At 39.3% G+C, this 16,347-nt stretch overlaps 1 protein-coding gene across 7 annotated transcripts in view; it reads left to right on the top strand.

Moving 5' to 3' along the window:
• Positions 1-2,121: 2,121 nt before the first annotated feature.
• ZMYM4 (zinc finger MYM-type containing 4) overlaps positions 2,122-16,347 on the top strand; it is a 171,301-nt gene continuing 157,075 nt past the window's right edge. For 2 of the 7 annotated variants that reach the window (XM_059046581.2, XM_067011728.1), the window contains exon 1: positions 2,122-2,496. In XM_059046581.2, the coding sequence (XP_058902564.1) occupies positions 2,458-2,496 (39 nt within the window). In that variant the 5' untranslated portion in view covers positions 2,122-2,457. Of the gene's footprint in view, positions 2,506-16,347 lie in introns of all 7 variants that reach the window. The other 5 variants (XM_067011734.1, XM_067011730.1, XM_067011747.1 and 2 more) reach the window with 4 other exon arrangements.

The following is a 16,347-nucleotide window of genomic DNA, read 5'->3' as shown; positions in this document are numbered from 1 at the left end:
TGTGGGAAAAATTTGTCTGCAAAACCACCAATCTGCAACCTCCTGTTTATGATATATTTGCATAAGCTAGAAAGCAAAAGGCTTTGAATTCTGACCTGGCTTCTCTGCTGAATGATATTGGACTGTCACTTAAAAAAACCACTTAACCTTGCAGTGCTCACTAAGTGGTGGTTTTCTCTTCTCTCCTTCCCCCCACATGGATGATTGCTCTGAACATTCATGGTATGCTTGTATATTATCTGGAATGCATAAATCCTGCCTACTGTTCAAGACCCAACACACTCCCAATACCTCTAGAAACAGTCTGATATAGGAGACAGCCCTAGGCTGTCTGTTCCAGTCCTGATGTTGTTCGTAATCCTTTGTGTGATCTCAAGCAAGTCACATCTTATCTCTAGGCCTCAGTGCCTCCATCTTTAAAATGTGGAAGAAATCAATGGCTTTAAACTGTATTCTGAGAAACAACACTTCTCTAACAGTGGGGGCGTGAAAGAAGGAGAACAATGAGTGCAAGGGGGAAGTTGGGGGAACAGGCGTATGGCTTCTCCATTTCCACTTCAAATTTAGCAACTCCATTTTAAGCTGCCAGATTTTATTAGAAGAAAATGACTAGACCTTTTATGTACCCAAATTCCCTGGAACCATCTTTTCTTGGCTTTTCTTTTTAATTCCTTCTTGTTCTTAACATGGAACTGAAGGGTCTGACGTGTCTTTTAAATTCTGGCTAAGATAGCACTTTTTTTTGGGGGGGTGGGGCTTTCTCTCCTCTTTCCTACCCAAAAGTGAAATTAAAGGTGAACAAGAGTAAGCAAAGACCAGCATGGAAACTTCTAGCAATCTCACAGACAGTTTTCAGCAAAATGTGATGGATTAGGAAACTTCTTAGTTTCAAAACATCCACCAAGTAACATATAAAAGTTAAAGTGACACACAAAAGTTATATCTTATTATCCTGTAATTTTATGAGTTGCTCATTTGCGTTTCAATATCTCTCATCATGGGGAGTGCCTTTCAGGAAGCAAATTCTTTGTATTTCTTTCTTATATGATTGCCCCTAAGCTATCATTATAACTCCATTAGGGCAATTTTTCTCCATCTGAGGGTGGGGCACTGGAATGGATGAAGAGGAATGGATCAAGACCTCATTTTCTTCAGCCATCTTCAGCTCTGGTTTCAAGGCAAGATAGACCCAAATCTCCTTCCCAATTTTCTGCTTAGAAAATAAGATGCTCATTCATTGAGTCAGATTCTCAAAGTTCCTTCGGTGGAGGTGAATGAGGACACACAATATTTGCAAACCATCACACATCTTCAGATGATAATTACAGTATTCTTGAAATATCATGAACTTTCATTTTTAATCTTCTAGATTAAAATGAATTTATTTCTTGTTTCGAAGACATCTTGGTGCATTGAAAACCCTGGAGGGCGGTGACTCAAGTCTTGATTCTAATTTCACAGCAACCTCTACATGCTTTGGGGCAAATTCATTCCCCTGACCAGGCTGCAATTTTACCATTGGGAACATCACAGTAGATGGTTCCTGAGATCCTTCTCGATTTAGATATTCAAAAGACAAATTACTACCCGGGAAATTATCTCCAGTTGTTTGTTCAGTCTTCAAAATCACCAAAGGATTTGGCTTTGACATTAGGCTATCAAAGTTGGCCCTTAATATTCTATGTCCTGTGCTTCAGATCGGGCTGTCTAAAGGCAAGTAAGCTGGATCTTCTTGAGATGACTGGCTTGTTCCCTCATTGCTTGGGATTCTTCACATTCAGAGGTCCACTGTGAACTTCAGCTCACCACCATCTTCCCCTTACAATGGTATCTCTGCAGTCAGGTGTAAGATGGTGATCTGGACCCCTCACTGACATTTCACCCAATACTCTAGATAGCCCTTTTACTAATTTCTTTCATTCCTCCTTCATCACTGCGTCATGGTCCCTTTAAGGAAGCGGCCATAGTTGAGTAGTGGGAGCAGCTGCTGGCTGCAAAAAGACTTGCAGGATTTGGCCTACCCTGGGCCACTCAACGCGCAAGCTCGGGACCGGGGGCTTGGTGGGAAAGGAAGGAGGGGCTTAGGGTGCGCCTGCGCATCAAGGGCGCGCGCAAGGGGCTGGTTTGGTGATCCCTTTAAGAAACCGCAGGCGGAGGAATTTCTCTGAGAGAAAATAATCCTACTCACGGGGCCCCTTGGAGGCCATTAACCCCCCGAGTCCCGGCCCCCCCCTTTCCCTGGCAGGGCCTACCACCTACGCGCGCACCCGTGGGATCTCAAGATCTCCGACCCGGCGCGCGGCATCCGCCCCCTCCCCACTCTAAGCGCCAGACTCGGCCAGGTCCGGGGAAGCTGCCGCGAGGCGGCCGTGCCTGCAGTGTGGGCGGGGGCCGGGGGCCCAAGAGGTTCCGCCGCCACAGCGCTGGGAGCCGCAGTGGTTCCGAGCGGGGCTCAACATGGCGGAGAGAGAGGTGGAGTCCAGCCCCCGAAAGAGGGTAGGTGAGGTGAGGCAGAACTCGGGTGGCGGGCGGCGGGGGGCGGGGCGGGGGCCGCGTCCCGGGGCCGGGCCCGGGAATGGGCCATGCGTGGGCTTGTGGAGGGGGTCGCCGAGGCCCGGTTGGGGAAAGGTTGCGGGCAGGACTGAGGCAACCTTGGGTCTGGAGCGCGCTTAGAGTGGTCCTTCGGCAGGTGGGACAAAGATTTGCTGCTGGTGGGAGGGGGAGGGGCGGGGGCTGTTGTTTGTGTTTTTTTATTTTTCCAACACTGGGGGTGGGTTATTTGGGCCAGGGGAGGGAAGGTGTCAGATAATTAAGTGCATCTTTGGTGAACCAGAGTCTGGAAGTTTTAACAGGAGAGAGGTCAAGTGGGGGTGGTGGTGGCGGGAATGAGTGGTGGAGGGGTCTTTGGTGATACCATCGCGAATTCATTTTCCTGCCTCCTTTCCCATCCCCCCCCCCAACCGTTATCAAGACCAAGGTGGAGGTGGTGCTCTTACCTGAGAAGAAGTGGGGTCGTTGGCATGCCCTGATGTATGAGAAAGATTTTGGCAACTATGAATGTCATTTTCTAGTCTAGCCCCTTTACCAACATTTAAGAACGTGGAAGAGTGTGACAAGTTTTGTCATATCAAGGATGTACCCAAACAACCTGCAGAGGCGAAGCCAATTCTACATAGTTGTTGAGTGCCTTTTAAAGTTTGTCTTGAAACTTTTCTTATTTAATTCTGAGTGATTTTTTTTTCAGATGGAGAATAATACAGTACTGTCGATTGAGCAGTATTTTTAGATTTTTTCTTTTACTCCCCCCGCCGTCCTCCCGCTTAGCGTGTTAAGCAGTAAGTTTACTACCAGGAATCTTCCTTTTTGTGAACGGTATCAAAATGAAGTTAGTGTTAAGCCAACTACCTAAAAAATTACTGCGTAATCTTTATTGAGAATGCCCTTTCGATTTCTCATAAAGTTAGCAATCTCATATAGATAATACAACTAACATTTTGAGTGCTTACCATGTGCCTGGCACTGTGCTTTATAGGAAGAATTAAACCTCACACTTACTATATAAAACCTATTTTGCAGATGAGGAAATGTAGGCGTAGAGGGGTTAAATAGTTAAAATCAGATAGCTAGTTAAGAGGTTGAGCTGGGATTTGAATCCATGTTTGTCCCAACTACGGTGCTAGTTTTGGATGCCACATAGGAGTTTTTAAAATCTATGTTTCTCTCCTTAAAATTTTAAATGGTAAATAATGAGGGAAGTGTCAAGCAGTATTTTTTTCCACAATTTATAAGGAAAATATTTTCAACTACATAGCTGAAAAAATTTACAGGGAGTGTCCATAGTATCCACCATCTAGATTCTACCATTAACATTTTACTATACTTGTTTTATCACATATTTACCCACATTTATTTCTTTATTCATCAGTTCTTATTTTAATGCATTTCACTGTAGTATTGAGCAATTAAAATTTATTGTTGATAGTCTTAGGTTTATAAAATTTTAGATCTCCCTCATGCAGTAATTAGATCTTCCTCATACACAGGACAAATTAAGCTGTGTGATAGTATGTCCAAATAGTTCACTTAGTATATTGGTTATGGAATGCATGCGTTTTGAAATCTTAAATTGTTCTTCATGCTGTGAGCCAGTTTTAAACTGGATCCTCATTATGCTTCAGTGAAGGCGTATGGCATGTGGTCCACCAATTAAAATGTAAAGAATAAATTATTTTAGATGTGTAATGTTTATTCAACAAGGTCTCTGAATCCAGTTACTACTAATGCTGTTGTCATTCACAGTATAAGATAGAATGTTTTAAAAAACATCTTTGTGCTTTGGTAACAAATTCAACTAGATATTAAATACTTCTTTCTCTTCTAATACACTTAAAAGATGCCACACTGGTAGCAGTCTAAACTTTATTATTTTTTAACAGTATGTAATATACAGAGCACTTGTACAGGTTTTCCCCATTATTTTACCAGTTTCATTGTGGAGGAAGGTTACAGTCAGTGTCTCTTAGGCTCCATAATCCATTTTGGTTTTGATAGTTTGGTTAGAATGTTCAGTAGAGTTGTCTTAAATGGTACACATGGTGCATGTACTTTTTTTCCTTCATTTTTGTCTGTGCCTGTGCTTAAACTCCACGTGGATTCCATATGTGTACTCCAAGCAGATTAGTGGGGACTGTGTACAAAAGTACAGTATCTTATAAAATAGTTTGCCTTGAAGTAAAACAAACTACGCAGGCCTAGATAATAAGTTTAGATTATTTAATCTGAAATTTCATTGATGACATGGTATTGTATTTATGATGCTTCCTGCCTTTGACTTTTATAATCATAAGTCACAAAAAATTGTTGAGTACCTGTGCTAGTTCATGAACTATATGCTAGGCATTATGCTGTGGTTTATGGTATTTATCATCATTTAGAATTATATATTCTGACTCTTCTGCTATATTGTGAACTCCATAAGGGTAGGTCCATTATATGCTTTTTGCATCTCCAACACCTATGACCTTCACATAATAGGAAGTCAAAAATTGATTTTTGGTAAGAAAAGTTTACCTGTTGCATTAGAGGCTCTATGGCTTGGGTACCAAGTTATCTGGTTTGTAACTCTGGGACCTTCAGTTATCTTTCATATCACCCTTTACACCCTAAGTTCTCTTCTGTGAATCCAGATTTAAGGATCTTGTGATTGTTGTGGATTATGGTTAGATGGGAGAGTGTGTTTTAAAACCATTGAGTTAACAACCTTAAATTCTTTGTAGGTCTGCCTGGTGTCTTATGTTTGTGGGCACTTAGGACGATAGGTATTAATTAGGTAAGATTGATTTGATTGTATTCAGATTATATCTGAATGCCAGTTTCTCAATTTGTGAACATGGGTAAGCTGAATATGTGGGTGGGTGAGCACTATATCCATCTATCATCTCTGCTTTAGAAAGAACCAAGTTCAAATGAAGGCCAGTATTTTTTTTTTTTTAAGGCACTGAGGTTTTTTTTTTTTTTTTTTTTGATGTGGACCATTTTAAAAGTCTTTATTGAATTTTGTTACAATATTGCTTCTGTTTTATGTTGTTTTGGTTTTTTGGCTGTGAGGTATGTGGGATCTTAGCTCCCTGACCAGGGATCAAACCCACACCCCCTGCATTGGAAGGCGAAGTCTTAACCACTGGACCGCCAGGGAGGTCCCTGAAAGCCAGTATTACACACACGCTCTCACACTCTCTTACTTTAAAAGTCAGGATACTTTTGAGATATTATTTATGAGTTTTTTTAAAGACTGTAAAATTTTTATTTTCTGAAATAAGTTTTAAAATTCATTACGTAGGCTTGTAAGTAGAGGGGTTATTTTATGCAAGGTTATTGTAATAAACTATTAGAAGCATGAGATCTGACTAAATCTGGTGGCCATATTTTTTTGTGAAATCCCTTTATCTTTTCAAAAGTTACATACAAAATAATAATAACTTTTGTAAATGTATGTGTTATTACCTGGTCTAGTAAGTTGTTTCCATTTTCATACTTAAAACTTTTCTGTATATTAAATTTGAGGTATATGTGTTTGGCATGCTTAATAGAAAGAGAAAGCATATGTATAAGTAGTATGCTTCCATTTTTGTAAAAACAAAGTGATCTTTCTTCCTCACATATGTGTCTATACTTGTATATGTATGAGCTTGGAGAAACTTGTGGAGGACACATGTCAGGCTGTTACCATTGATTACCTTCAGCAGGTGGGGATGAGAAAGGAAAGGGAGACTAAGGGGGAAATTTTTGCAAAATGGAAAAATACTCGGGGTATAATATTAAGTGAAAATGTAATCTGTTTTGTTATTGTAAGTATGTAAAAATTGAACGTGCATGTAGACAGGAATAGAAAATAACTTGAACAAATGAAAACATTGATTTTACTACTGATGGAATTATGGAGAAGTTTTGTTTTGGATTTCTGTTATTTTAATATTTTATAATAAAATAATTGCAAAAGGTTTATCCCTCTTAATTCCTTAATGAACTTTTTCTCTTTTGTCTTTTGGCTAAATGGCGTTGCTTAAAAACATGGTGGTATGGGCTTCCCTGGTGGCGCAGTGGTTGAGAGCCCGCCTGCCAATGCAGGGGACACGGGTTCGTGCCCCGGTCCGGGAAGATCACACGTGCCGCGGAGCGGCTGGGCCTGTGAGCCATGGCCGCTGAGCCTGCACGTCTGGAGCCTGTGCTCCACAACGGAAGAGGCCACAATCAGTGAGAGGCCCGCGTACCGCAAGAAAAAACCAACCAACCAACCAAACAAACAAAAACCACAAAAAAACACATGGTGGTACATATTAAAAATATTTGCAGATCATGTGTACACAGTGTAAGTTACCTACTTTAAGAATGCATTGGCTCTTCATATAGAGAGCATTTCGAAGAGACCATTCTAGTGTTGACAGTGATCCTGAATTGTTTTTACAGTGCCCATCTTGTAACTAGCAGAGGCTTCTGTAAATAATAATACCTGGTATTTATAAACATTTTAATTTCCAGTCATTCTAAATATTTTATATGTAGTATATTTTTTAATCCTCATTAATTCCATAAATAGTAGTTACTATTACTGTCCCATTTTATAAATGAGGAAACCGCAGCACAGAGAGAGCTCAAGGTCATGATATAATAGGCTAAAACAGGATCAAGTACCATTTGAAAAATTGTACTGTTTGATAAATAGTATAGGTTAGAATTCATTATAATAACATGCAGTAATTAATAAACATACATTAGTTATTAATATATATGATATATAGTAATATGTGTAAATAATAGTATAGGTTCAGAATTCATTATTTGGAATTTTTGGTTGTTAAAATAATACTGAATTAGGGACTTCCCTGGTGGTCCAGTGGTTAAGACTCCGCATTTCCTCTGCAGAGGGCGCAGGCTTCAATCCCTGGTTGGGGAACTAAGATCCTGCATGCCACGTGGTGTGGCCCCCGCCCCCCAAAAAACAGGAAGAAACAAAACAAAAAACATTGAATTATATTTAAATCAAATCGATGTAAATTACTTCTCAGGAAGCATCAAATTAACTTTCTGCCTATGAAATATATCTTGAGATAACCTTAAAACATGTGCAACTCACATGTTTATTTTTAAGAAATATACACCAAATACTTTAAAGCTATGATTCATTTTAAAGATAAAGCTTATGCTTCCTTTGAAAATGGAATGATTTTATTATATACTGAAGAGAATATAAATAGGTAAATGTACAATTGCAGTTTCTCTGGATATTTAGAAGATATTTTTGAGTTCTGTATTAGGAGACCAACTTTAAAGAAAACTGACTACTACTCCTTTTTAAAAAAGACTGACATTTCCCTTAAATATTCTGATTATTTTACTATGAGTTAACAGTATGTAATTACTTTAGCAAAAGAAAGAAAAAGAAAGCATTTTAACATAGTATTGGGCTCTACCGTACAAAATTGCTAATATTTGATGTACAGAAATTCCTTTTCATATGGCTCAACCCAATAGTAAGAGCATGGGCTTTTCAAAGTCTGGTTATGTTCATCCTCTGGTATTTAGCAATAATATACCCACACTCACTTTCTTATGCTTAGGGAATACTTATAATGTTATTTTAATTTCATTCTTATCGTTCTGGCCTCCCAGAATCTTGAGTTAGCTGCCTTCCTGCCTTTGACCAAAGACAGTACCTGAACAAACATTTTTGTCCAACATATAGGCTGCCCACTAATCTTTGAGGTCAAAGATCACATGTGTTCATCTTTCTTTACATTTCCCAAAATGTCTTACAAATTTATATATATACACTCACATGCATACTACACATTTATAGGCAAAATTTAAAAACTTTCATAATTCCATATCAATATAGAATATAAAATATAGATTGGTACAGTAAACCCCATGTTCTTAATACCCAGTTTTGGCAACTAAACAGTTATCAACATTTTGCCATTTCTGTCTCATACACCTTTTTCCTTCCTTTCTCTTTTTTCCTTTCTTTCTTTGATGAAATAACTTCAAAGAAATCTCAGGTATCACATCATTTAATCTATAAATACTTCTATATGTCTAACCGATAAGAATTAAAAAAAAAAATACAACCACAATACTATCATACCTAACAAAATTAAGAATTTCTTAATCCAGTTCAGATTTCTCTGATTCTTTAAATGTCTTTTTACAATTGGTTGTTTAAATTGCTGTCCAAATGAGATTTACCATTTTATTTGGTTTATATGTCTCTTAAGTTTCTGTTAACTTTAACCATCCCTCCATCCCCCATCCCCTATAGCCCCTGCACTGTTTCTCATGCTATTTATTTGTTTTAAAAACTAGCTCATTTGTCCAGGAGAATTTACCACATTCTGGTTTTGGCTGATCGAATTCTCATGGTGTTTAATGTGTTCAATTACCCTTCATATTTTCCACGAAATAGTTAGATACAGAGCAGTGGTTCTCTATTTTGGCTAAAACATTAGAATTATGTGGCGAGCTCTTAAATATCCTGATTCCTAGGTCAGATAAATCAATTCATAGGGTGGATTCTAGGCATCAGTATTTTAAAAAATTTCCCAAGTGATTTCAGTTTGCAGCCAAGGTTGAAAACTTGAATTGGTAAAGCTTTATGAGATTTAGGTTCAGTTTCTTTGGAAAGAAAAATTCATAAATAGAGTGATTGTATAGTTTATTTCCCATCAGACAATTTTAAGAATGAAAGGGTGTGCTATTTAATAATTACAGTGGGATAATAGCCACAAACTGGGACTGTCCTGGACTAATTAGGACGTATAGTCACTCTGTTAGGTGATGCTGCAAATTCTTAATTGCATCATTCCAGGAGGCAACTAAACAGTTATCAATATTTTGCCATTCCTGTCTCATCTAACTTCTTCCTTCCTTTCTTTTTCTTTCTTTCTTTCCTTTCTTTTCTTTCTTTCCTTGCTCCCTCCCTCCCCTCTTTCCTTCCTTGCTATGAAATAACTTCAAAGAAGTCTCAGGTATCACATCATTTAATCTGTAAGTACTCTGTATGTATTTCTAACAGATAAGAATTAAAAAAAAAAATACAACCACAATACTGTTATACCTAACAAAATTAAGAGTTCCTTAATCCAGTTAAGACTTCTTTGATTCTTTTTTTTAAAAAATTTTATTTATTTATTTATGGCTGTGTTGGGTCTTCGTTTCTGTGCGAGGGCTTTCTCTAGTTGCTGCAAGTGGGGGCCACTCTCCATCGCGGTGCGCGGGCCTCTCACTATCGCGGCCTCTCTTGTTGCGGAGCACAGGCTCCAGATGCACAGGCTCAGTAGTTGTGGCTCATGGGCCTAGCCACTCCGTGGCATGTGGGATCTTCCCAGACCAGGGCTTGAGCCTGTGTCCCCTGCGTTGGCAGGCAGATTCTCAACCGCTGCGCCACCAGGGAAGCCTTTCTTTGATTCTTTAAATGTCTTTTTACAATTGGCTTGTTTAAATCACTATCCAAATGAGATTTACCATTTCATTTGGTTTATATGTCTCTTAAGTTTCTGGTGGCTGTCACACTTAGTGATACTAAAATTGATTGGTTTAAGTTCTGTCAGCAGATCCAACATAATTAAAAAAATTTTTTTTCACCTAATGGATTTATCAGCCATTGATAATTGTTGCCTAGATCCATTATTTCATTAGAAGAGTGATTTTCTATCATTTCTCCTATATTTATTCACTGGAATTCTTTCATAAAGAGTTCCTTTATCAATTACTTGGTTACCCTGTAAAGTCATTTATACAGGAGAAGCAGAATAAATGCTTATTTTTTCCCTTTTATTTACTAATTTTCAGAAGAATGAATTGATACCTTAGCAAATCCCAAAGTTGAGGTTTGGGAGGGGATACCACTGTGAACTCATTAATTTTAATATAGTTTATATATTTAAATTTATTGTGGTTAGTATTCTTTTTGATGTTTAAATTTGTCATATTTTTGATCAGTGGGTGTCTGTATTAGTTTCTGAAGGCTGCCATAACAAATTACTACCAACTTGCCTTAAAACAACAGAAATTTGTTATCTCACAGTTCTGGAGGCTGGCTGTCTGAAAATAAGTTGTTGGCAAGGCAGTGTTCTCTCTGAAGGCTCTAGGAAGGAATCCTTCCTTGCCTCTTCCAGCTTCTTGTGGATTGATTTGTGTTCCTTGATTTGTGGCAGTATAACTCCAGTTTCTGCCTCGATCTTCACACTGCCGCCTTCTCTCTATGTCTTTCAGTGTCTTCTAAGGATACTCTTCATTGGATTTAGGGTCCATCCTAATTCAGGCTGCACTCATCTCAAGATCCTTACCTTAATTACATTTGCAAAACCCATTCTGCACACATTCTGAGGTTCTGGGTGGACATGTCTTTTAGGGGCCACAATTCACCCCACTACAGTCCGCCCTTTTGTCCCCAAACTTCATGTCCATTCTGTATGCAAAATACATTCACCTCATCTCAGTGTCCATTTTGTATGCAAAATACATTCACCTCATCTCAACACCTCAAAAGTCTCAACTCAATACAACGTGAATTTTTAAGCCCGACTCATCTAATATCATCAGCTCAAAAAGTCCCAAATCTCAGTATCTTCAACCATCTAAATTAGGTATAGGTGTGACTCTGGGTATGGTCCATCTGGAGTAAAATTTCTCTTTATTTGTGGACCTGTGAAACCAGAAAAAAAATTTTCTACTTCCAAAATACAATTGTGGGACAAGCATAGCATGGACATTGCTTTTCTAAAAGGAAGAAAATGGAAGGAATAAAGGGATCTCTAGTCCTAATCAAGTTCAGAACCCACCAGGACAAGAGAATAATTCTCAAGACCTGAGAATAATTCTCTGTGACTTGATCTTCTGCCCTCTGGATCCATGAAGGCACTGTAGACCCCTGTTTTGGGCCTGCTTCTCTAGCCTCTGCCTTTGTGTCTGTGGCTCTGTCTTTGGAGTCATTTTTCTTTTTCTTGAAGAGTAGCACGTGTTTGCAGCTGAGTAATTTTATTAGCTCTCTCCTGCCCATAGAATTCCAGAAGTCAGTTTTTTTTTTTTTTTTTTCCACTTTGTCTAGTCTCTGTTCCTTTAAGAACAGTCTGGCCATGTTTTTTCTGGTTTAATAATGCTCAAAAACCTGTGAGTCTCCTCTATATATTAAGGGTATCCACACAGTTAGAAAAGATAGTTCTTCACAGATCTTTCCTGGATAACCCCATCTCTATCCCTGACTTAAGTTCAGATGATTAATTGGATCCATGAATCACACACTTAATATCTTCAGTAAGTGGTTGCCCAGCTACACCCTTCACCCTCTCCCTAGAGCACACTTTTCTTATAATGGATTTCCTAATTTTATCATCCTTTGCAATCTGGATAGGCTCAAATCATTAAGAGTTGTTTCCTTTTTGCTTAATGGTTCCTTCTTCAGTTTATCTCTTTCCTTTCCCTTTTTCCTATAAGCAGCAAGGAGTATCCAGGCTCACCTCAACACTTTGCTTAGAAATCTAGACTTATCTTAGACTTATTCTCTTAACAACTTTCATGTGTAACATACAGCAGTATTAATTTTATTTATCATGTTGTATGTTACATTCATTGTGGTTTTGATTTTTTTTCAAGTATAGTTGATTTACAATGTTCAGGTGTACAGTGGAGTGATTCAGTTATACATGTATATATTCTTTTTCAGATTTTTTTCCATTATAGGTTATTACAAGATATTGAATATAGTTCCCTGTGCTCTACAGCAGGTCCTTGTTGTTAATCTATTTTATATATCGTAGTATGTATCTGTTAATCCCAAATTCCTAATTTATCCCTCATTGTGTTTTTTTGTTTGTTTGTTTTTTGTTTTGCCCTAGCGGCTTGGGGATTTTAGTTTTCTGACCAGGGATTGAAGCTAGGCCCTTGGCAATGAGAGCACAGTCTTTTTTAAAAATAAATTTTATTTATTTATTTTTGGCTGCATTGGGTCTTGGTTGCTGCATGTGGGCTTTCTCTAGTTGCGACGAGCAGGGGCTGTTCTTTGTTACGGTCCATGTGCTACTCATTGTGGTGGCTTCTCTGGTTGCGGAGCATGGCCTCTAGGTGCGTGGGGTTTAGTAGCTGTGGCTTGTGGGCTCTAGAGTGCAGGCTCAGTAGTTGTGGTGCACGGGCTTAGTTGCTCCACAGCATGTGGGATCCTCCCAGCCCAGGGATTGACCCCACATCCCCTGCATTGGCAGGCGGATTCTTAACCACTGAGCCGCCAGGGAAGTCCTGAGAGCACGGAGTCTTAACCACTGGACTGCCAGGGAAGTCCCTTGTTTACACTATTTTGATTACTGTAGCTTTGTAAGAAGTTTGAAATTGGAAAGTGTTAAGTCTTCCAACTTTTTTTTTTTTTTCAAGATTGTTTTGGCTACATGGGGTCTTTTAAAATTCCATATGAAATTCAAGATTTTTTTCTGTTTCTGTGAAAAGTGCCATTTGAATTTTGATAGGGATTGCATTGAATCTGTCAATCTCTTGGGTAGTATTTTTCATTCCAACACTATTAAATGTCCCAATAAATGGGATGTCTTCCAGTTTATTTAGGTCTTCTTTAATTTCTTTCAGCAATGTTTTGTACAAGTCTCTCAGTGTGTAAGTCTTACACCTCCTTGGTTAAATTTTTCGAAGTATCAGTGAGTGTAATACACCACATTGATAGAATGAAGGAAAGAAATACATGATCATATTTGTTGATATAGGAAAAAAAAGCATTTGAAAAGAAAACCAACACCTTTTATAAAAGCACTCAAGAAACTAGGAATAGAAGGGAACTTTCTCAACATGATACAGGCCATATATGAAAAATCATAGCTGACATCATATTTGATGATGAAAGACTGAAAATTTTTCCCCTCAAAATAGGAATAAGACAAGGATGCCCTATTTTGGCATTTCTACTCAATGTTTTTGAAGTTTTAGCCTGAGCAGTTAGGCAGGAAAGAAATAGAAGACATCCAAATTGGAAAGAAAGAAGTAAAACTGTATTTACAGAGGACATGATCATGTATGTAGAAACCTCTAAAAATCTAACCCCCACAAAAATCAAACCCTGTGAGAAATTCAAAAAAGTTCAGGGTAAAAAAATCAACGCAAAAAAATCAGTTGTATCTTTATACACTAGTAATGAACAATCCTGAAAGGAAATCAAGAAAATGATTTCATTTATATTAGCATCAAAAAGAATAAAATACTTAGGCACCTGTATCCTTTTGACTTAACTCCAGTAGTCCTTGAAAGAGTCTTCCCTTTTTGGCCAAAAAGATGTTTCTAGGCTCATCCTATACATTACCATTTCAGACTTGGAATTAACTCCAAGAACTTCCTTTCAGTGGGAAATGGTAGTTAATAGACTACAGTTTGAACTCAGGCAAGTCTTTTGACTTTGGAGTTTTTTTGTGATGGTATCAGCTGTATATTTCCCATTCACTCCTCAACCACATCTGCTTTTCCTTCTGTTTCACCACTGAAATTCTCTCTTTTTTAAAAAAAATTTTTATTGGAGTATACAGTTGGTTGCTTTACAATGTTGTGTTTCTACTATATAGCAGAGTGTATCAGCTATATGTATACATATATCCCCTCTTTTTTGGATTTCCTTCCCATTTAGGTCACCACAGAGCATTTAGTAGAGTTCCCTGTGCTATACAGTAGGTTCTCATTAGTTATCCATTTTATACATAGTATCAGTAGTGTATATACGTCAATCCCAATCTCCCAATTCTTATCCCACCCCCTGGAAATTCTCTTTAAGATCACTGAAATGATCTAATAATCACCAAATCTAATTGGTGCTTTTTCAGAACTTTTTTTTTTTTTTTTTTTTTTTTTTTTTTTTGCGGTACGCGGGCCTCTCACTGTTGTGGCCTCTCCCGCTGCGGAGCACAGGCTCCGGACGCACAGGCCCAGCGGCCATGGCTCACGGGCCCAGCCGCTCCGCGGCATGTGGGATCCTCCCGGACCAGGGCACGAACCCGTGTCTCCTGCACCGGCAGGCGGACTCTCAACCACTGCGCCACCAGGGAAGCCCCTTTCAGAACTTTTTAAAAAAATTTATTTATTTTTTAATCTTATATTTGGTTGTGTTGGGTCTTCGTTGCTGCGCGTGGGCTTTCTCTAGTTGTGGCGAGCGGGGGCTACTCTTCTTGCAGTGCATGGGCTTCTCATCACAGTGGCTTCTCTTCTTCTGGAGCATGGGCTCTAGGCAGGTGAGCTTCAGTAGTTGTGGTGGGTGGGCTCAGTAGTTGTGGCGCATGGGCTTAGTTGCTCCGCGGCATGTGGGATCTTCCCGGACTAAGGCTTGAACCCTTGTCCCTTGCATTGGCAGGTGGATTCTTAACCACTGGGCCACTAGGGAAGCCCCTCCTTTTTTGATCTTTGTTAGACATCTGACCCTATTGCCCACTCCTTCCTTGAAATTTCTCCCTTATTTATACGAAGGCATTTGCATGGTTCTTCTCTTGAATTGCTTCTTTTCAGTCATTTTGACTCTTTGTTTGCCCAGTAGGACTTGTTCCCTCAGCCTGTATTTTTCTTGGGTAATCCCTTCTACAGTGATTTTAACCACTACCCATTAAATACATTATGTGATTTCCTTTCTTCTTTGCTTCTCTGTTGTCTCTAAAACTCAAAATCAGTGTTTCCAAATGTGAGCTTTGACTTGTATTTTGATGTCTTACAAATATTGCTAAGTCAGTATGTCTAAAACAGAAGAACTCTTTATATCCTTGACAAGTACTTACTCTCCCAAATAGTGCTCTGTTCCTTCTTAGCCTGTTTTTCTTCCTGTGTTATCTCACCCAAGTTAGAAACTGAGTTATTGCTTCTTCCCTTTCTCTCTCTCTCTTTTTTTTTTTTTTTTGCGGTACGCGGGCCTCTCACTGTTGTGGCCTCTCCCGTTGCGGAGCACAGGCTCCGGATGCGCAGCCTCAGCGGCCATGGCTCATGGATGGGCCTAGCTGCTCCGCGGCATATGGGATCTTCCCAGACCGGTGCATGAACCCATGTCCCCTGCATCGGCAGGTGGACTCTCAACCACTGCACAACCAGGGAAGCCCCCTTTCTCTTATTAATCCAGTTTTTGTTTTTGATTTTGTTTATTTATTTATGGCTGCGTTGCATCTTCATTGCTGCGCGCGAGTTTTCTCTAGTTGCGGCGAGCAGGGCTACTCTTTGTTTTGGTGCGCGGGCATCTCATTGTGGCAGCTTCTTTTGTTGCAGAGCACGGGCTCTAGGCGTGCGGGGTTCAGTAGTTGTGGCTCGCGGGTTCTAGAGCTCAGGCTCAGTAGCTGTGGTGCTCAGGCTTAGTTGCTCTGCAGCAATGTGGGATCTTCCTGGACCAGGGCTCAAACCCGTGTCCCTTGCATTGGTAGGCGGATTCTTAATCACTGCACCACCGGGGAAGTCCATTAATCCAGTTTTAGTTGGTAAGTCTTGTTGAGGTTATCTGATACGATTTTAATTTAATTAATTAAATAATTAATAAAAATTAAATTTATTTTTCAAAATTTATTTTGGTTGCTTCGGGTCTTAGTTGCAGCACGTGGGATCTTTTGTTGTGGCGCACGGGCTTAGTTGCTCTGTGGCATGTGGGATCTTAGTTCCCTGAGCAGGGATCAAACACGCATTCCCTGCATTGGAAGGCGAATTCTTAACCACTGTGCCACCAGGGAAGTCCCAACTCTCATTTTTTTATAAGGTGAATCATCCAGAAATACTAACTTTTCAATCTTGTTGAAAGTCTTGGAAGTCCCAAGTCCCATGATTTTTAAAACTTTATTTTTCCTG

The sequence above is a fragment of the Kogia breviceps genome, chromosome 1, assembly GCF_026419965.1.
Source record: "Kogia breviceps isolate mKogBre1 chromosome 1, mKogBre1 haplotype 1, whole genome shotgun sequence".
Taxonomy (NCBI): domain Eukaryota; kingdom Metazoa; phylum Chordata; class Mammalia; order Artiodactyla; family Physeteridae; genus Kogia; species Kogia breviceps.
Note: the sequence above shows the minus strand (reverse complement) of the source record. Positions and strands in the feature narration are given on the sequence as shown.